This window comes from Podarcis raffonei, chromosome 6, assembly GCF_027172205.1.
Source record: "Podarcis raffonei isolate rPodRaf1 chromosome 6, rPodRaf1.pri, whole genome shotgun sequence".
Classification (NCBI taxonomy): Eukaryota; Metazoa; Chordata; class Lepidosauria; order Squamata; family Lacertidae; genus Podarcis; species Podarcis raffonei.
Window position 1 is genome coordinate 96,153,583 of NC_070607.1, and position 21,255 is coordinate 96,174,837.

Sequence of the window (21,255 nt, forward strand, 5' to 3'; positions counted from 1 at the left end):
AGTCTTGACAGACTCTAGGGTTGTGCGCCCATCTCACTCAAGAGGCCGGGGGCCAGCGCTGTCCAGAGACACTTCCGGGTCACGTGGCCAGCGTGACATCGCTGCTCTGGCGAGCCAGAGCCGCACACGGAAACGCCGTTTACCTTCCCGCTAGTAAGCGGTCCCTATTTATCTACTTGCACCCGGGGGTGCTTTCAAACTGCTAGGTTGGCAGGCGCTGGGATCGAGCAACGGGAGCGCACCCCGCCGCGGAGATTTGAACCGCCGACCTTTCAATCAGCAAGCCCTAGGCGCTGAGGCTTTTACCCACAGCGCCTACATAGCAAGGTGCAAAAGAGTGATTTTCCAAGTTCCCCAGAGAACGGTGGCTAATCCAATTTATCGCATTACACAGATCAAAAAAGGTTCTCAACCAGCCCCACTTATTTTAATGGTCGAATGTTCTCCAGACTGCACTCCCTTAAACCAGACTTTAAAATCAATTAAATATAATTACAAAAATGGTAGCGCGTTGGAAGCCACTAAGCATCCAAAGGCCAAAATTATTATGTCTCCGACATTTGATTTTTAGAGGTTAGCATTTTTCAAGCGCTGCCCGAGACTTACATTTTGGCATTGCTTTTAGATGCAACGACTTCGGATTAAGGACAGCGTAAAGACCGGGTGGGGGTCAGCAGGAGAGCCACACCTAAATATCCACCCGCCCCCTTTTGTTTGCATGAATCGTGAAAGTTCAAAACACGCTCTAAATAAAACGAGGGTTTTGCACTTTCGGAAATCCAAATGCTGCTCCCGTTTCCATAGTTGCACAAGCAAGGCTGTTTCCAGGAGAGTATGGCGTGCTCAGAGCTTCTGTCGAGTGGGAGACCATCAGCCCATTTCTGGAATAAATGCATTTAAGACCAGGCTGTCGTGAAACGGTCTTGGTTTCACTCCCTTCCTCCTCTCCTTCCTGCTTCTTAAATGTTCTTCTTATAGTGGCACTCTTCCACTTCCAGCAACTGGTGGAGATTTGTGCACCTCCCACCCACCAACGTTTCTATCCGTCTTGGGAATATTCTCCATAATCACACATTACTGGGGGGGGGAGGAGCCCCAAATGTGGAAAGAACAGCCCTCTTGAAACACAGAGGCGGCATCGAGATTTGTTTGCAAGGGAAGCAGAGAGCAGCATCTTCAAAAAAACTTGGCAAAACCTTCTTGCAATTCCACCTTTGCTCAAGTACTGCCTCAGTGCGCCAGCGCCACCCTTGGGCAGAAACCGGGAACTGCAATCCCTCATTACCTGCAAGGGCCCATTGAAGCTGTTCCATCTGCCACATTGGTGAGAAACACTTTGGAACTCCCTATTGCCATTAGGCAAGGACCTGCTGAAAACTCTCCAGGTACATAATTACCGGACTTGTTTTTAAACCGTTGATTTTATCTGCCTTTTATTCAATGTAATATATTGATTTGGTGCAGTTATATATCATGCCTACTCCATCCCTAAGGAACATGGGTGGCGCTGTGGGTTAAACCACAGAGCCTAGGACTTGCCGATCAGGAGGTCGGCAGTTCGAATCCCTGTGACGGGGTGAGCTCCCATTGCTCGGTCCCTGCTCCTGCCCACCTAGCAGTTCGAAAGCACATCAAAGTGCAAGTAGATAAATAGGTACCGCTCTGGCGGGAAGGTAAACGGCGTTTCCGTGCGCTGCTCTGGTTCGCCAGAAGCGGTTTAGTCATGCTGGCCACATAAGCCAGAAGCTGTACGCCGGCTCCCTTGGCCAATAAAGCGAGATGAGCGCCGCAACCCCAGAGTCGGCCACGACTGGACCTAATGGTCAGGGGTCCCTTTACCTTTAACCCACCCCTGTGGAGCTCAGGGTGGTGTACATGATTTTCCTTCTCATCTTATCCCCACAAAAGTGGGTGAGGAGAGCCCATCTGCACCACCCTGAGCTCCTCAGAGGAAGCACGGAATGCAGACAGCCAAGCAAAATATACCTGGCCACGGCCACCTGCCTAAAAACAGGCACAGGCGAACCATGCTGTAGATTATTATAATGGGAAGTGTATGTGGGGCACCTGCTAACTTGATTTCAACATTTCCCCACCTCCTCCTGACATTTTGACATCTCGGTTGAGAGAGTTAAGTAACACTATTGAGTTAGGGCAACGGTGAAACAAGAACTTCTTTATTCAAATTCCACAAGCGCATTGCACCAGTCCTCATCATCTGAGGCCATTCTCTATGAGGTCTGGAAAGCAGCGACACAAAAACAGGGCCTTTTCTGCAGTGGCTCCCTGTTTGTGGGATGCTCTCCCGATACACTTGCCTGGTGCCTTCATTATACAGCTTTACGCACCAGGCAAAAACGTTTCTCTTCAACCAGGCCTTGGGCTGATTAATATTCCACAGCCTTTTAAATGTGTCTGCGAGTGGGTTGGAGTCGTTGTTTTGTTTTGAGCTATTTATTTTGTGCTTTTATCCTGCATTTTCATCCTGTGAACCACCCCGAGATCTTTGGATGAAGGATGGTATATAAATTTAACAAATGATAAAAATAACCAGTGTGACAACCAAGGGCTGCCAAGCACTTCGCTGAGCTAGGGAACCAGCCAACAGAGGACTCTCTTCTGAAGTCAGCTCCTGAAGTCAGCCCCCATACGTACGAAACGTCCACTGCCAAACTGCCCCGCCTTGCACCCAGGGCAGTTGCAAGAGCCCTTCCCTGTTCCTTCCTCCACTGGAAGCAGCCCCCCCCCATGAAGTGAATGGGGACATTTGCCTGTGCAGGAGTCCCGTCCTGTAAGATTATCGCGCCTGCTACAACTCAGGCCTGGACCACCACTGCAGCAGTAGCAGAGCGGGCCCTATCACTCTGGAAGCAGAAATGGCGTTTTTGAATGTTCTTGCCACTTATAACGACTCCCTTGCAAAGAGTGCAATCCATCCTACATAGAGGGACACAACTGCAGCTGCGTAGTACAGCTTCAAAGGTGGCGGGCAGGGGCTAGACCAGGGGTTGGCAACCTAAGGCCCATGGGCCACAAACGGCCCATGGGGGTCGTTTTACCAGCCCACGAGCTGCCCCCAAACCGAGCTGCCCGCTTGGGGAGCCCGCATGCGCTGCGCTACACCGGCGCAGTGCGGCAGGGAGACTTGTTTCGCGGCGCCAGAAATTGCGTCTGCGTAGACACAGATGTCGGAAATTGCAGGCATGTGCACTCACGCCTGCCCACAATCCGGCCGATGGAGGGGGCTCCGTGGCAGTGAACCGACCCAGGCAACGCAAGCCTTGCCGACCCCTGGGCTACACATTGCTAACCAAGCTGAGCTCCCTGCCCCCTGTGCTAACCCTCATGCTCACAGACGCTGGCTGCAAAACCGGAGGCTATTCCACACAGCGACAGAAAGGAGCAAACGTCGTCCCGGGTTCAGTTTGGATTTTTAATGCTCACACACTTGTCACAATAATTTACAGAATTCACTGTCAACATCCGGTGTGGATTCATTTAGCCATGAGGGGTGGCTGGTGGGGAATGCCCATGTCTGAACTCTATGGTGCAGGATAACTGATACCCAAGTGGCCGGCAGGACAGACTGGCCTGGATCCAAGCCTTCCTTTTACTCAAGCCCTGCTCCCGTGGTGAGGCTGCTCTCCGTCACCTGACAGAGGAGGGACCATGCAGCGGATGTGAGCTCAAGCACAGCCCACAACTGAGGAGCAGAACTGAGAGCAGGCTCGCAGGCATGGAGGTATTCGCCCTGCGCCAAACTTTCCCGCAAGCGCCCCTTTCCATTGAGGAGAAATTTAGTGAGTTTCCTGGGGCACTCAGCGTCACAGCCTTTGCCTACCTGGGGCCAACCAGATGTTTTGGATCAGCTGGAGGGACCCAGAAAGGCAAAGACTGCTGCGTTATCAAGGGAGAGACCTTCCTAAGAAAGACCTGAGAAAGAACAAAGGCAGATGAGACAGAATGAGGAACAGTGGGAGGCAGCTGACAAATTATTTTCTTTAAAAAAACAGAAGGTGAGGACAACCCTGGATCCAAAACTGAGATGAGTGACAGATTGCAGCCGTGCTGATCTTTACGAAGTCACACACTCCAAGCCAAACCGTTCCCCTCCCTAAGAGGCTTCAAATCCTGATCAAAATGTGCGTCTCCTCTTTTTTATGAGCCCTTCCTTTTATTTAGCACGCCGGAAAGAGGGGGGGGGGGAACCCAAGGGCCACCCATCCCAGGCTTTGCACTCAGAGACCCATCACTTAAGAGTGGCTTGTTTTCAGGATATGGGCAGAAAGACACTTTGGAGTGACCTCTCTGCTCTTTGCGGCGATATGAGAGAGCCTGGAGGAACCGAAGAGTAGATGGCAAGATTGTGCTACAGATGGGGCGCTAGATTATTTGAGGAGGGAAGGTCTGGATTCCTCCTAATGCCCACAGCTTTTACCCATCTGCAAGACAGAAACACCCTTTAGACTTGGTTGGCAACACAGAAGAGAGCCCCGCGGTTTGGGGGTCCACTTTATTTAATACACCGACGGATCCTGTAGCTGCTACCACCCCTGGAGCTGGAATGAAGGGAGGAAGCCATGCACCCCCCGCCTTTGAACCTTACCTCTCCTTTCTGCCCCATGAGTGATCCAGGGGAGAGTGTGTGGCAGGCACAACAGGTAGCTGCTGCTCCTTTGAAAAAGTTTGTGTTTGGTTTTAATTATTATTATTATTATTATTATTATTTTTAAAGTCCATGGATCAGCACAAAGAAAACAAAACAGTGGGAAACGCAACTAAAGAGTCCAACGCAAGAGCTTCGAACCCAGCACTACGAGGCGGCCGTGAGGCTGCCCTTCCCGCCCGGAGAGTTGCTCCGTAGGAGGCTATAGGGCCTGGGCAGGCAGCCATCGGGCAGGTTCCCTTATATTAACCTCTGGACGATGACGGCGTTCAGTAGGTTGGCTTCCTTCAGGGTCTGGTCCTCATCTGTCAGCTCTTTGTTGGGGAAAGTGGTCATGAGGACAAAGCTCGTGGCAGCCATGGCAGGCCTGGCGTCCGCTATGAAGAGTCGGACATCGCGGATCCTGCAAGAAAAAGGAGATGCGTTTGTCATGGTATTGCCAGAGAACGCAGGGGAGGAGCAGGAACAGGCAGAAGGAGGGGGGCAGGAAGTGACGATTGAAGAAAGAGGAGAAAGCCAGGAGGCGGGATGGCTCTCAGGTGTTGAACCAGAGCCTCAGCACTGCTCAGGAAGTACTGGCACAGACAGTGAGGCAATGCCTGTTCCGTCTGCCAGGGAAAGGAGAGGGTTAAAGAGGAGTGGAGAGAGGCATCACGTGAAAAAGCCACTCCCAGAATCTGAGCCGGAGGATTCAGATGCATGACTGTAATGTGCTGCCTGTACATATGTAAAATAAAGACTGCATATATGTATCTCTGAGTGAGCAGAGGCCTTTCTTGCGAAGAGCATTCACAAGCCATCACAGCGTTGGACCTCTTCCGGCTTCCCACCTACCCACCAACGCCAGCCAGGTTCCCATATTTGTAACTCCCTTTGGCAGCAAGCTCTGCCCCGGTACCTGTGACTGTGGTTGAATTTCTGGACCAGCCGCCCCCCGTCCGCCAGCCGGATCTGGATGCTGGTGGTGGGCTCCGACTCGTCGATGGTGATGGAGGAGCTGGCTTTGGCTTCGTTTTCCGCTTGCTGCGACGGGGAGCCTGCACCCATCACCTGGGGGGCAGTGCTGAGGAAGGAGGAGGGAGGAAAGGTTTGCACTGTGGAGCAGGTGGCAGGTTTGGGCTAGACGGATGCAGGCCCCCCCTGACAATAAACCTGGCGACTGTACACAGTTACTCGATGGACATAAAGGAGCAGCTTCAGAAGACTTATCAACCTTTGAAATTTGGGTTCGGAGACCCAAGCAAAACGAGACTGGTCAAAACCATTTATGAACCAGGTGAAACTACAGTCATACCTCATGTTACGTCCGCTTCATGTTACGTTCTTTCAGGTTACGTCCCGCGGCGACCCGGAAGTACCGGAAAGGGTTACTACTGGGTTTCGCCACTTACGCATGCGCAGAAGCACAAAATGACGTCACGTGCATGCGCAAAAGCGGCAAATCGCAACCCACGCGTGCGCAGATATGCCACTGCGGGTTGTGTTCTTTTCATATTGCAAACGGGCCTCCGGAACGGATCCCGTTCGCAACCAGAGGTACCACTGTACTCTAAGAGAGCCACCGGACTGGACCAAAATCTGGCCCTGGATTTCCTTCCCTTGTGCAAGAATCTTTGTAATGAAACAGAGGATATAGAATGAATTTGAAAAGAAATTGTGTCCATCAAACCTATCCACATGACGCTGACACATACACCTTGCACATACACTATGGAAAAGAATGTAAGTTTACTACTCCCCTCAGCCCCCCCATCTCCCCACCTCTTTCCACCTAAGCTTATACCATATACAACATTAATGTCTCACATCAAATATAACTGATCTGTATAAAGGACTTGGGAAAATGATCTGAAAATAGAGACAATGTATGTACTTTTGCTACCCAAGAAAATCTTTTAATAAAAACCATTTTTAAAAAAGGGGGGGAATTGTGTTCTTCAACATCAGCATCCGCAGCCATACTATTTTATCCACAGTTTAAGAAAATGTGATCATTGGATGAATGGCGATATAGAAATTTAATTAAAAACCAAACAAAACAACAAGAAGGGCTGTGGGGGAAGAACACGCCAAGAAGACAACTGGGCTGTTTGAAGGCAGAATTGTTGGGGTTTGCACACAGAAGATGAAGGTTCAGATAAATGGCCTGTCTGGACGGCTTGCAAACTCTCCGCCTAATTCTACTCTGGAGAATAAATCCTGCACTCCAAGGGCAAGTCGCAACCGCAACACCTCCCACCCCAGGAAGCTAAGCTATAACTATGTTAACAAAGTCCGCAAACATTCTAACCACTGAAAAGTGCAGTTAGCCACTGAAAGCTGGAAACAATTGCAGTTTGCTGTGGGAGAAGTGCCAAAATGCATTTACTTGGAAGTCAGCCAACTTGTTTCGGCGGGGCTTTCCTCCATGTTAAATTTGGACTGCACGGCAACCTTAATCAGCGAAGTATTTCGAACGCTGCCTTGAGGACAGGTGGGCAAAATTCCAAAGTAAAAGAAATGCGCATTAGGCACCTGGTTCCGCATATAAATTTGCTAACTGCAACATTCACCCATGCAATTTTCAGGATCAGAAGTTGCTGGCCTGGTTAACAGCTGCATGCAGCAGACTAACCAGCAGAGGGATGAGGAAGCAATTTCTGCCAAGAAGACGGAGCAACAGGAATCTGAAATGGGATCATCTCACTCCCTGCCTGACCTGGTGTATTTCTGGCACAGGCCTTCACAGCTGAAGCCCAGCTTAGGCCGTTCACTACTAAATTCAACATTCCAGATCATATTACAAGTAGACTGGACAAGCAGAGAGAAACTAGGCAGTTTGGCCTTTATTTGAATATTTATAGAATTTGAGATTTTACTATTAAAGCAAGGGCAGCAGAATTGCTGCAGGAGAAGGAAGGAGGAATGATGTACACGACGGGTGACTGGGAGCAGCTGCCGGGGCCATACAACACTGGTTCTAAAAGACCTACACTGGATCCCAGTAGGTTTCTGAGCACAATTCAAAGTGTTGGTGCTGACCTTTTAAAGACCTAAATGGTCTCAGCCCAGTATACCTGAAGGAGCATCTCCACCCCCATCGTTCTGCCCGGACACTGAGGTCCAGCTCTGAGGGGCTTCTGGCGGTTCCCTAACTGTGAGAAATGAAGCTACAGGGAACCAGGCAGAGGGCAGATGTCAAGGAGATAAGCAACTATCTGACTTTTAGAAGACACCTGAAGGCAGCCCTGTTTAGGGAAGTTTTTAATGTTTGATGAATTATTGTATTTTTACTATTCTGCTGGATGCCGCACAGAGTGGCTAGGGAAACCCAGCCAGATGGGCGGTGTATTAATAATATTAATACAGTGGAACCTTGGTTTTCGAGTGTCTTGGAAGCAGAACGTTTCAGAACCTGAATGCCGAAAACCCGGAAGTAACTGCTTCCGTTTTTGAACACACCTCGAAAGCCGAATGGCGTGTTTTTCAATTTTCACCATAGAAACTGCTGACGGCCCTTTGGTTGTTGAACGTTTTGGAAGTCGAACGGTCTTCTGGAACGGATTATGTTTGACAACCAAGGTTCCACAGCACTCATTATACATAATAATTACTATTATCATCATTACCTGAAGGCAGCCTTGCATGGGGAAGTTTTTAATGTCTTACTGTGCTTTAATTTCCTTTTGAACCTTTACTTGAGTGCTTCTCTCAATGAAGACTAGAGGCAGCTGGGCCTTTTTGCAAAAGAGAAAAGAGGCAAGAAGGAAATGCTCAAATGCTGACTCCTCACCTGCCCAGTTTCTGTCCTTCCCCGGTGAAAGCCCTGAAGGCACCTCTGGGTTTTGTGAAATCCTCGTCGCGATGGTCCTCCAAGTCCAAGTTGACCTGCCCGCCACGGGCCAACCGGCGAAGCTCCACAGGAACCTCCCTGACAAGGGAAAACAGAGGGAGGCAACTCAAGAAAAAGAACCAGCCAGCCTTACCTTTCTCTGTGGTAAGATGGAGCGAGGGAGCATTCTGCAGAGTACAGCATCCCAGGGAATTAGATGTCTGGTGCAGCCAGTTACCAAACACTGGCCCACATCCCAGAGCACTGCCATTACCCTCTGCGGATGGATTCCAGGAACTGGGAGTTGGAAGGGTCTTGGTAGCTCCTCAGCTCTCCGCTGTCCAGGCTGAACCCACTCTTCCACAGCTTCAGGACCACGTGCACCTGTAAAATCAAAAGTCTTTCCACCATCTGCAGGGTGCCTCTCCCAGGAAGCCACACTGCTGCACATCTGCGCCCGTTCAAACCAGGGAGTGAGGTTGCCATGCCAGGCTGCAGAAATTGCAGCCCTCCTCATCCTTCTTGCCCTGCCAGAGCTGCTGCCCTGGAAGCCAGCCTTCTCTAACCTGGTGCCTTTGCAATGTTGCTGGAGGAGAGAGCTAGCAAGGGAGATGGATGTGGAACTCTTTCTCGGCCACGTGCAAATGGCTTCAACTCACTCTGCCTGTCTTGGGCTCAGCACATGGAGCCCTGCAGTATGGAAAGCAGCTTGATGGAGCTATTCGGAGCAGCGTGAAGAGAAAGGGTCTCAGACACCCACCTCTCACAACCTCGCAGCTCCGATCCACCCTCTCTCCTCTGAAGCAGCCGGTGCCAGGGGTTTTATATGATGATGAATTTATTATTTAGGTCACAGACCAGTTCCAGCCCACACGAATATCAAGGAAGTCATGAAACACGATAGCGATACATTTGAATTTGCAATTAGGTATAAGAGGGACAATACAGATATAGCAACAGTTAAAAAATATATAAATTAAAACTTAGTCACTAACATATATCCTTGCATGCAATGTGTGGCTGGACATATGACGCTGCCTTATATCTAGACAGATCACTGGTCTGTTTCAGCTCTGCCAATCTGGTTCCTGCCAGATGTTTTGGACTACAACTCCCATTAGCCCCATGCTGGCTGGGGCTGGTGGGAGCTATAGTTTGATGCACCCAGAAGGAGCCTGGTTGGCAAAAAAAAGAAAAAGAAAAAGCTGGTTCCATATCATCTATGCCAGTGGTGTCCAAACTTTTTTCAGAGGGCCAGATTTCATGAAGTGAAGGGCTGTGAGGGCCGACCAAAGTTATTGACCTTTTTTTAGGATTGAAGTTTGAAGTTGTTGAGCTTTTTTATGATTTTACCCCAAAGTTGAGCTTTTTTAGGGTTGAAGTTTTTGAGGTTTTTTTTAGGATTTTACCCCAGGAAATAAACTGCCACAGGGGCCAGATTAAACCGACCAGCGGGCCGGATTAGGCCCCCGAAACGGACTGTGGACATGCCTGATCTATGCTGAGCAGCAGCAGCAGCAGCAGCAGCTCTCTATGGACTCGGGGGCAGAGTGAGGCCTTTCCTAGATCTCTGACCCTAGAGATATCTATCCTGGAGGTGCCAGAGAAAGCAAGCCAGGAACTGAACCCTGGATGGGAGAAATGGGGACCTGGCCAGATCTCACTGCCTCTAGTCCTACTCCTAGCAATACTCACATCCTGGGCAGCGTTCTGCCTCATCTCTGGGGCAACATAAGCAGACTCCTCCTCGGGAGCAGCTCCCAGACGGTAGCCTCCACCTGCAAAGGGCTGCGAGAGAGAAAGGAACTGTGAGGCCTGGAAAAAGCAGGGGAAAGGCAGATGGGTCACCTCCGACCTCAACCTCCATTTGGCGGCCCTGGCAAATACTTCTCGCTTCCCCTCCGCTAAAAATTCCAAGGACGGGCAGGCCAGATAGTTGGAGGGCTGACACACACACACAACCCATGTCAGTATCTAACTTAATCCATTGTCCTTTAATTAAATCCAATGCGCCATTGTCATTTCCCCACTAAACAACGATTTTGCGCAGGGAAAGGAGAAGCGTTCAGATCAGCAAGCGTCTGAATCAAGCGTTTAGGCATGTCAGTGCCGAGTGGGATTTTGCCAGCCCTCCTTTTAGGGTGAGTTTTTTTGGGGGAGGGAGGCAGTTCTGCATGAACAACATCCACAGGGAAGGGGCTACAGGAGACTGGCTGCAGCTGCCTTTAAGAGGGAAGATGCTGCTGACAGCTACTTTCAGTGTGATGAGAATGTCTCAGCTAAGCCCATCATTCTCAAGCCCTGGAGATTGCTTTATCTCCCTTCCCTGAGAGTCCACACTGGCCCCTTCTTGCTCTCTCCATCTACTTGAAGCTTCCAGCCCTCACTTTTTCATTTTTTCCACTTCTCCTCCAACACTCCTCCCTGCTTTATGCTCCACCTCCCTGGCTATCAGTCCTTACTGCTCCTCGCCTCCTCATGCCTTCATCCACGCAGCTTTCTGAAAGGATTTGGCCTCATTCAAGTCCCTCCCCCGTCTCACTTCTGCGCCAACCACAGCCTTGCTTTACACGACCCCTTCTGAATATTTCGTCTCAACAGAATCCCCCCTGGGTGTGCTCACTTTTGGCCTGCTGCCTTCCCCAGGGCTCTTGGCTGCTCTGTCGACAGCCACAGCTCCATGCTCTTTGGCCCCTCGGAACAAGTCCTCAACCAGCTCATTGGGGCTCTTCTTCCTCGGAGGACCAACAATCTGCTGCCCGCTTCGCTCAGAGCCCCCAGCGTAAAATCTGAAGAGACAACAGGCCCCCAAGATTACACCTCTCCATTGAAGACCCATTGAAGGCTGGGGCATGTGTGCACATCTAGGCTCAAACATATTTGCTAATTTTGTTACATATCTTTCGATGCCAGGCAAAAGCATTCCTCTTATCCCAGGCCTTTGGCTAATTAAAACAATCTTTGAACCTTTAAATTGTGTGTGTGTCTGTCTGTGTCTGAGAGAGATGGGGAGTATTATTGCTTTTGTTTGCTATTATAGTATGTATTTTTGTGTTTTTATATTGTAAACCACTCTGTGATCTTCAGATGAAGGTCGGTATGGAAATAATAATAATACTACAGTAATAATAATAATTTCAACTCTCTAGCCAAAGCAAGTACTGTTCTCAAACTGGGTTAAGCGCAAGCACGCACGTGCATGCACACACACACACACTCACTCACCCCAATGCCGGCCTAAGAAACAGGTTGTAAGAAGGAAGTAAAAAAAAATACACATTTGCAATTCTTACTCTCTGGCTGGCTGGCTTGCAGCACTGGGGCCAGAGTGACACGGGCAGTAATGTTTGCGGATCAGCTGAACACTAGCAGGAGGACCTGACTGGATAGCACAGATGCATAGCTGTCAACGTTTCCCTTTTTTAAAAGGGAAATTCCCTTATTCCAAATAGGATTCCTCGCAAGAAAAGGGAAAAGTTGACAGCTATGCACAGATGTGAGGCCGAGGAGGGGGAATTTGCGACCCATCGAATGCTGGACTGCAACTCCTCTCAACCCTGACCGCTGGCCATTCTGCTGGGAGTTGAGAGTCTAACAACTTTTGGACGGCTGCAGGTTCCCCATCCCTGAGTCAGGTCTCTGCTCCAGACGGCCTTTCTTCACTGTTCTGCTGGCCTGGCTGAGTAGACAACAGAGGCAAGGCCAAGAACCCTGAAGCTGCAATTTGGCAGCTGCAATTTGGGGGTTTGTCTTATAAGCCCAGTCTTACACGCTGGGCGGCAGCAGCAGGCGGCGGGCTCCGCTCCGTACCGGAAGAAAGCTTTCTCCCGGCACGGAACCCGCCACCCGCCACCCATACCCGGCGTATAAGACGACCCCCGACTTTTTAACCTCTTTTCCAGGGTTAAAAAGTCGTCTTATACGCCAGAATCTACGGTATATAAATCATCGGCCACACACAGAAAGGCAGCCTTGGCAAAAGGAGGAGTTCCCTGGGCACGAGACAATTTAGGAGCTTTGGGTGGTTTCCAGTTTGTACATCCTGTCATTGCAAGGATTTCCACTTGTGCAAGGGAACTCTCAGCTTCACACACCCCAACCTTATAGGACTAGGTATGTCAAGAGCTTTGAACACTCCCAGACTTGGGTCTCCAGCTGTTTTTGGACTACAACTCCCATCATCCCTAGCTAGCAGGACCAGTGATCAAGGATGATGGGAATTGTAGTCCAAAAACAGCTGGAGACCCAAGTTTGGGAAACCCTGCTCTAAATTTTCTGTAAATGCTTTCTTCATTCATTCATTCATTCTGCTACAAGAAAATTTTCAGAATTATGAATTGGTTTTATGTGCACCAACGCCCACATTTCCCTTATTGACTCTGCCTATGATGTGTAGCACAGTAGTTTAAATAACTCAGTGTGTCTGATCTGTGAGGGCTCTTGTAACGCCCTGGACTGTGCCTCCCTTTCATTGCTTTACTGTGGGAGCTGTACATTTCCTAACATACACATCACAGGGATTCTCAGATATGTCCATGGCTGAGAATGTGCTGTGACTGCAGAAAAGTCACGTAACTTATCACTCAATTTAACTTCCTGGGAATGTGAGCTCTCTTTTCTTTTCAAGGTCAAGCTCCTAGACCTCACGTTACCAAGATAGCTGATGAAAGTTTTAATCTGCATTTAAGTCTACTGTTGTTTTAATTTTCTGAAAGCCTTATTATTGTTATTTTTCCTTACTGATAATTTTGCCTTATAGTTTTTTGTAAACTGCTTTAATGTTGTTGTTTTTTACAGTCAAGCAGCGTATGAATTTCATGACATAAATAAGATATACTTGAAATTGTGTGGTCAATGCGCAGTGAGAAGTCAAAGAAAGGGAGCTGATCAAGAACCCCGGAGGCTGCAATGCCCCGCAAATCTGTCTCTGCTCTTCCTTATAACTAGCAATACCAGGATAAATTGCACAAATAGTAGAATAACAAGCATTCAGAAAGAAAGAAAGAAAGAAAGAAAGAAAGAAAGAAAGAAAGAAAGAAAGAAAGGTGTGCAATTCATACAAGCCACAGACTTAGGCCTTGCTTGGTGGAGAGTTTCTATTTATCTATTGGCACAGAGCAAACACAGCCCTGTTCATGTCAGGGTAACAATACACTCGCCTGCTCCTCCCTCTAGGAAGAAAGAGCCGCAACCACTTACTATGCAAGATTCTGGAATGAAAGTGCTTCGAACAATGGCAGGAGAGGTCATGCCCTCCAAGAGCAGGACTCCCAACAGCTGCCTCAACAGAGAGGGCCCCCCCACCCAACGCAGACATTTCCATAGCAGCCTGGGCCTGCAAAAAAAAACGTTTCCAGAGGGACTTTTTCCACCCCAACTCCTCCCTTCCCGATAAATCAGGGGGGAGTCAGGCATTCAAACAGCAACAAACCTTTGTCCTTCCTCCTCCTCTTCCTCCTCCTCCTGAGCATGGACAAGGTCTCGGAATGAAGTCACCCTGTGGTCACTGGCGAGACAAAAGGAGACACAATATGAGACCGCCCCAGGTCCCTCTGATGCAACTGCAGCACCAACAGCACTGAGCATTAACTGGGAGCACAGAACGACAAGGAGTGGAAGGCGAACCAGGTGCCCAAAGGATACGTTTTTTTTAATACAGAGCAGCTTGCTAGAGATGTGATGGTCTAGTTCAGGGGTAGGCAACCTGAGGCCCGTGGGCCGAATCCGGCCCAATCGCCTTCTAAATCCGGCCTGCGGATGGTCCAGGAATCAGCGTGTTTTTACATGAGTAGAATGTGTTTTTATTTAAAATGCATCTCTGGGTTATTTGTGGGGCCTGCCTGGTGTTTTTACATAAGTAGAGTGTGTGCTTTTATTTAAAATGCATCTCTGGGTTATTTGTGGGGCCTGCCTGGTGTTTTTACATAAGTAGAGTGTGTGCTTTTATTTAAAATGCATCTCTGGGTTATTTGTGGGGCATAGGAATTTGATCATTTCCCCTCCAAAAATATAGTCCGGCCCACCACATGGTCTGAGGGACGGTGGACCAGCCCATGGCTGAAAAAGGTTGCTGACCCTGGTCTACTTTGTAAAAAATCTGGAAAAACTGGGATCCCTCCCATTTTCCCTGGTACCCCTCCTCCATTTTTTCCGGGTGTTTCCTCCCAGGCCTTCGCATCTCCATGTTTATGACAACTGATTACTAAAATGCCAAACATTCTTAAGGGCAGTGTGGTATAAGGGATGATCTTCCATCTTGTAAGGACTAATGCCCCGCACCAAAGGAGCACAGCCCATTTCTGTGAGCTCTGACAGACCTGATGGATTCCTGCCAGTAAAGAACAGCCCATCCCACCACCCCATCGACAGGAGGGCAGGTTTTGCTCTTATCCCTGCTGGGCCTTGGGAAGGCCACCACCTTCCCAAGACACTGGGGTGTCTCTTCGGCGGTCACTCTCTGGCTGTAAATCTTCCTCAGTCCAGAGAGACTGGCAATAAGCATCTCATAGCAGAAGAAAGAGTAGCTCTAAACTACTTTACAATGGTACCTCTGGTTACGTATACATTCCGGAGGTCCCTTCTTAACCTGAAACTGTTCTTAACCTGAAGCACCACTTTAAATAATGGGGCCTGCCGCTGCTGTCGTCGCGCAATTTCTGTTCTCATCCTGAAGCAAAGTTCTTAACCCAAGGTATTATTTCTGGGTTAGCGGAGTCAGTAATCTGAAGCATGTGTAACCTGAAGCGTATGTAACCCGAGGTACCACTGTATTTACAGTCTATATACAAAGAACCCATCAGCATGTCTGTGCTCTCTCAGCAGCAGAACAGAACAGCATCACACACAGAAGTGAAACTAAAACAGTACTGAGACTTCCTGTCTCTCACTCTCAGACACTCACATGATATAAACAACCTAGTGCTACTTGCTGAGCAGCACGCGTGGGTAACAACCCTAGCAACCCCAAGTACCATTAAGGGGAACTTTGCATTTCTGGGGGAAGTCAAGGGGATACGTTGCACAAAAGTGGTTTAAAGTTCAAATCGCAGGAGCGATTTCAGAAATTGGGGGCCTGCAACGTATCGCACTCGCCCCCAGGCCGCAGCCAGCATCGAACACTTCCAAGTGCATGGGATTGGACTAGATGACCGCTGGGTCCCTTCCAACTCTAAGAGTCTATGATTCTAAGCACCCAGCCAGGCCGCCCACTCTCCCCCTCCACAGCACAACTGCCATGAGAGCCAGAGACGCCAACAGGGCATCCTGCCTGCCAGGCAAGTGCCTTCACTTCTTTCTCTTGTGGCGAGAGCAGGCTGCCTCCTCCCTCCTTGCACTCAGGCAAAATGGAGCCGCCTTGCATGGCACTCCAGAGGGTTGCTCCAAGTAGCAGGACACAACTGGCAGCTTCTTGGAGGCTGCTGGCACCCTAGGGCTCCACATTTCCATGCACAGGGCCATGTGGCGCCCTGGCATCCTTAGACTGTGCTCCTTGGTCACAGTATAGTGTGGCAGAGGGCTGGGAACTGGCTTTAGGTGGAAAGAGGAGGAGCCACAATTTTGCTCAGCGTGCAAGGGACCATCATCTTCTAGCAAGCATCATTTTCCTGAGTTTGTAGTTGGGGTGCCTGAACCACCCCACCCCAATTCGCACTGCACTTTCAAGGCATTCTAAGCACTCCTGAAAGTCAAAACGTCCAAAGACAATCCGAAAACTGCAGGTAGGGCTGGGTGATATATCAATATAGTGTCCGGAACCAGTTTGAAGACCATATTGTGATAACGGTTTCATAGTTTTTCAATCTGGCAATATATCGCAAATCATGACGTGTGTTAGTGCTGGGCGATGTATCGCTCAAAACTGGTTTCAAGTCTGTATCATGATAATGGTTTCACAATTTCTGAACTGGTAATATATTGCAAATCACGATGTGTGTGTGCTATGCAAAAATCACAACAAGGGAAAAACTGTGAAGCCAGCCAATACCTCTACATGGCTCCATCCTTATTTCAGACTTTGTGATATATCAGCATATTGTGATGTGTAGCTGGCGATATATCAAGAAGTTGAAAACCAGGTATCACCCAACTCTAGCAGATGGCCTGCTATGCTCCAAAGGCTCATGGTGGATACTAAAGCAATCCCTTACCTCGTTCTTTCTTTCCTCAAGAATGTGAAATTCACAATACACCTAGTCTAGAGAGGGGGACAACTGAGCATGCTCAAACTCACTCTCTCTCAGTGACTGCATGACTAAGCAGAAATGTGAAAGCAGGTCAGGCTGATAGCCCAAAATGTTGCTGTTTGGTCTGCTTTCCGCAGCTGAGTCCACGCCAGATCTTTTTGTGAGAAGCACTGGAAAACCGGTTTCCACAATCCCATTCCTCCCTCCGCCCAGTTTAACATCTAATATTTGACACGATGAGGATGCAAATCGTAACAGCAGCAAACCAAATCATGTGGCAGTAACATTTTTTTAAAAAAATCCCCACAATGCAATCCCTCCTAAGCAGGGTCATGATGAGTCACCCCCAAGAGAAAAGTGTTGGCCCACTGAGCACAGGCTTTTCCCAGACTCAGCAGATTAGATCCTGTTAACTGGGGATGCATAGGACTAAATCTGGATCCTTCTGCATGTCAGAATATGTGCTCCACTAAGCTGCAGCACATCAAATATAGCAGCCTCAGTATCTGGTGGGCACCAAGTTGGGGAAGGCTGCAGCCATAGTGGGAAAGTAGAAAATATTCCACAAAACACATGCACACAAGGAGAGAGCGCTGCTTCTTCTTCCTCGGCTCCAACACAAAAAAACGGAACTGTTTTTACAACCCTTTTTGCCGTGCTGAAACCTCCCCAAGAATAAAAAGGACTTGAGAGGCATGCCTAGATTACACATTGTGGGCTTACCCCCATTGCCCAACAGACCCAGGTGGGAACTGCAGTTCCATGAACGCTAGAGATCCCTAGCAGGGTGTTCTCATGGCCTCCCCAGCAAGTTACACTTCCCAGGGTTCCTGTGCGGAAAGGAAGTTCTGGCAGTTGCACACCAGCTCGCAATATAGACATGCTCAAAGATGAGCCCGTTTGACCTCACCTGGGCGCAGTGCCTCGGGTAACAGAGCTGGGAGCTGGCTGCGGGAGCGTGATGATGTCTTCGTCACCTCCATCTTCATAGAAACTGGCCAGGGCAATCTGAAAGGAGGGACACACAGCTGTTTTTGAGAGCGAGCTCCATTGCTTAGTGCCACCCAAGAGGGAGAGAAGACAACTGTCAATAACCTTGTGATGACTTCTGTACCACATACCACGCCAAGTAGGTGGGGAAGTACAGAAAACTCCCTTGGCCTGGGTAAGTTTGTGGTGCTCTCCAACCTTCTCACTGCTGCTTTGGTTTGGACTGCAATTCCTATCAGCCCCAGCCAGCAAGTACTGAATCTGATAAAAATATACTGTATTTTTCGCTCTATAAGACGCACCTCGTTTTTGGAGGAGGAAAACAAGAAAAAATATATTCTGAATCCCAGAAGCCAGAACAGCAAGAGGGATCTGGCCTCTGGGATAGCCTCTTGCTGTCTTGGCATATGGGATAGCCGTGCACAGCCTCTCCCAGGCAGGGGGAATGAAGGCTCCCCCTGCCTGGAAGAGGCTGCGCGTGGCTACGGCAGAAGGCTCCCCCAAGAGCCGTGCTCCCTTTAAAGAGCACATGGAGCGTGTGTGCGGCTCTTGGGGGCTTTTTCCCTCCTCGGGAAAAAGCCCCCAAGTGCCGCACACACGCTCCACGAGTCTCTTTAAAGGGAGCACTGAGCAGAGCCTCCTGCCTTCATTCGCTCCATAAGACGCACACTCATTTCCCCTTACTTTTTAGGAGGGGAAAAGTGTGTCTTATAGAGCAAAAAATACGGTAATGTATTCCAAGACACCATGCAATATGGGAACATGGCACCACCACACAGAATTCCTATCTGGCAACATGTTCATGCAAGGGAAATTGTCGTTCACCTGCTGTAACATGCCAAGTAGCCCTAAAGCATTGGAAAGAGAGCTCCTTTCAGAGAGACACTTGGAACTGTTCTCCATTAAGTGCCAAATTATTACAGTTTTGCTGAAAACACCAGGTGCCTGTTCACCAGAGGCCATTCCTTCTGGGCAAATACCTTGCCAATCCCAGGGTTCAAACAGTGTAGTGGAACACGGATGCCAATGGGCAAACTGAAGTTTATGGGCTCATAAGCAAGACTGTTCTGCACTATAAATGTCAAATTTATAATCTTGCTGAAATATATGGAAGATCCAGAATGGGTGCTTGAAACAGTATGCCGGCAGTTAGCCTGTGACTTTCTCAGCCTGTGGCACCTTCATAATTAGAACAGTCTGGATCTTCTTGGAAGCCAAAGTGCTGTAGGTGGGAAACCAGTTCTACCTGAAGCACAAGTAGCCTAGCTGCAATTGGTGTTGAGCTGATCAAAGTATTACATCTCCAGCTGTGGCTAACACCAGATTACTTGACTATTTAGTAGGAAAACTAAAAATCAGCCTCCCCTCCAACAGTTAAAGGAAGAGCTTTTCCACTAATACCTTTTCTTTCTTCCATTGATGTAATATTTTTTCCTTGTCTCCTCCTGATTCACTATTTGGGAGCTACTGGTTAAGGTACCTGGATTCTGGAAGATGAACTTTTTTTAAAAGAGGGATAGAAATTTACTTGCAACTTCCAGCCAGCATTCTAAAAAAGCGAAGAAAGAGCAACAATGACAGGCTACAAATGGGCAGCAATGAGGTCTTTTCTCCAACCTACTGCAAAGCAAGTCAAAAAACTGTGGCTTCTTTCTCAGAATGGAGCCCACTGGCAAGAGCTAAGCCAGCCTTCAACAATCTAGTGCCACCCAGAAGTTCTGAACTACAACTGCACTGCAACTCCCATCAGCCACAGCAGCCTGCATGCTGATGGCAATCATAGCCCAAAACATATGGAGGGCACTAGGTTAGCAAAGGTGAAGCTAAGCCAAAAGAATAAGGTAATATCTTACACACTCAAAAGTCTTGACCCTTGAGTGTGCAGGAGGGAACGACTTTGCTACAAGAAGGAAGATATTGTATGGGAGAATAAAGTTTTGTATGGAGGAAGAAGAGGATGAAGGAGAAAGAAGGAGAACTTAAGAGCCTGCTGGATCAGACCAAATAGAGCCCATCTAATCCAGCACCCCAGTAAAGAAAAATGGATTGTTAAATCACTCTGGGAATCGTAGCTCCGTGAGAGGAACGGGTGTCTGCGATCAGCTCTCAGCAGTACCCTTAACAAACCAAGAAGATAAGAAGAGCCTGCTGGATTAGACCCAATGGCCCAGGATCCTGTTCTCACAGAGGCCAAACAGATGCCCCCCCTTTTTTGCAAAACCTGAAGGTGGGACTCTTATCATAAGAGCAACTCTCCCACACTTTCCAGTGACTGGCACCCCCAAGCACTGCTGCCTCCATGGATTCAGTCCTCTTTCCCAAGCCATCCAGGCTGGTGGACACCTGCAGAGGCGAGTTCCGCAGATTAGGCAGTGCTGCGTGGAGGGAGGGAGGAAAGAAAGGCAGTCCTAGAGGCCAAGGAAGGTGGGGGGGAGGGACCACAGGAGGGGGGGAGCATTTCTGTACTAGGACCATTGTCCAGGGCAGAACAGCTGTGTGTGGAGGGATATGGAGGGAGAAGGGGGGAGAAAAGAGGGAGGAGGGGAGGGCAGGGGGAAAGAGAGAGGGGAGGGGAGGAAAAGGGGAGGGCAGTGGCGAGGGGGAGAGGAAATAGGGGGTGGGGCAGGAGAGTGGGGGAGGGGAAAAGGAGGGAGGGGAGGAAAAGAGGGAGGGCAGGTGGGAGGGGAGAGGCAAAGGGGGTAGGGGAAGATGGTGGGGAGGGGAGCGAGGGAAAGGGGGAGGGGAAAAGGGGGAGGGGAAAAGGGGCGGGGGAAGATGGTGGGGAGGGGAGAGAGGGAGGGCAGGAGAGAGGAAAGGGGGAGGGCAGTAGTGAGAGGGAGAGGAAAAGGGGGAGGGGTGTGGGGCAGGAGGGAGGGGGAGGGGAAAAGCAGGGAGGGGAGGAAAAGAGGGAAGGAGGGGTGGGGAAAAGAGGGAGGGCAGGTGGGAGGGAAAGGGGGCGGGAGAGAGAGGGAGGGCAGTGGTGAGGAGGAGAGGAAATGGGGAGGGGTGGGGGCAGGATAGAGGGGAGAGGAAAAGAGGGGGCAGGAGGGAGGGGCAGGGGAAAAGAAGGAGGGCAGTGGTGAGGGGGAGAGGAAATGGGGAGGGGTGGGGGGCAGGATAGAGGGGAGAGGAAAAGAGGGGGCAGGAGGGAGGGGCAGGGGGAAAGAAGGAGGGCAGTGGTGAGGGGAGAGGAAATGGGGAGGGGTGGGGGGCAGGATAGAGGGGAGAGGAAAAGAGGGGGCAGGAGGGAGGGGCAGGGGGAAAGAAGGAGGGCAGTGGTGAGGAGGAGAGGAAAGGGGGGGGGACAGGACAGGAGAGAAGGGAGAGTGTCCAGGCGGCCCATTCGGGTGTTAGGAGGAGAAAGGGGGAGAGGCGCTGCTGCTCTTCCCCCCCTTCTTCTCCCCCCCCGGGAAGCGAGGGGCGCCCCCTCCCCGGCCGAGGTTTACCTGCAGATCCCCGCCCGCCGACTCCAGGAAGAAGCGCGCTCGCTCCTCCTCGGCCCCGGTCACGGCCACGAACTCCCTCAGCGCCTCCTCCCGATCCGCCATCTTGCCCCGGTGCAACCGCCAAAGCGCTCCGGCCCGGCCGTCGCAGCCGCCTCGGAG

At 49.9% G+C, this 21,255-nt stretch overlaps 1 protein-coding gene across 2 annotated transcripts; it reads right to left on the reverse strand.

The window, feature by feature from the left end:
* Positions 1–3,414: 3,414 nt before the first annotated feature.
* On the reverse strand, positions 3,415–21,235 carry NSFL1C (NSFL1 cofactor). Of its 2 annotated transcripts, none has more exons than XM_053394633.1 (9): positions 21,097–21,235; positions 17,571–17,668; positions 13,909–13,983; positions 11,101–11,266; positions 10,173–10,265; positions 8,752–8,861; positions 8,439–8,576; positions 5,565–5,729; positions 3,415–5,069 (listed from the first exon to the last, which is right to left on the reverse strand). In XM_053394633.1, the coding sequence occupies exons 1-9, from the start codon at positions 21,196–21,198 to the stop codon at positions 4,907–4,909; spliced, it is 1,110 nt and encodes a 369-aa protein (XP_053250608.1). In that variant the 5' UTR covers positions 21,199–21,235; the 3' UTR covers positions 3,415–4,906. The 2 variants fall into 2 exon arrangements, with proteins under 2 accessions (XP_053250608.1, XP_053250607.1); XM_053394632.1 differs by having other exon boundaries at positions 10,173–10,292.
* Positions 21,236–21,255: the final 20 nt, after the last annotated feature.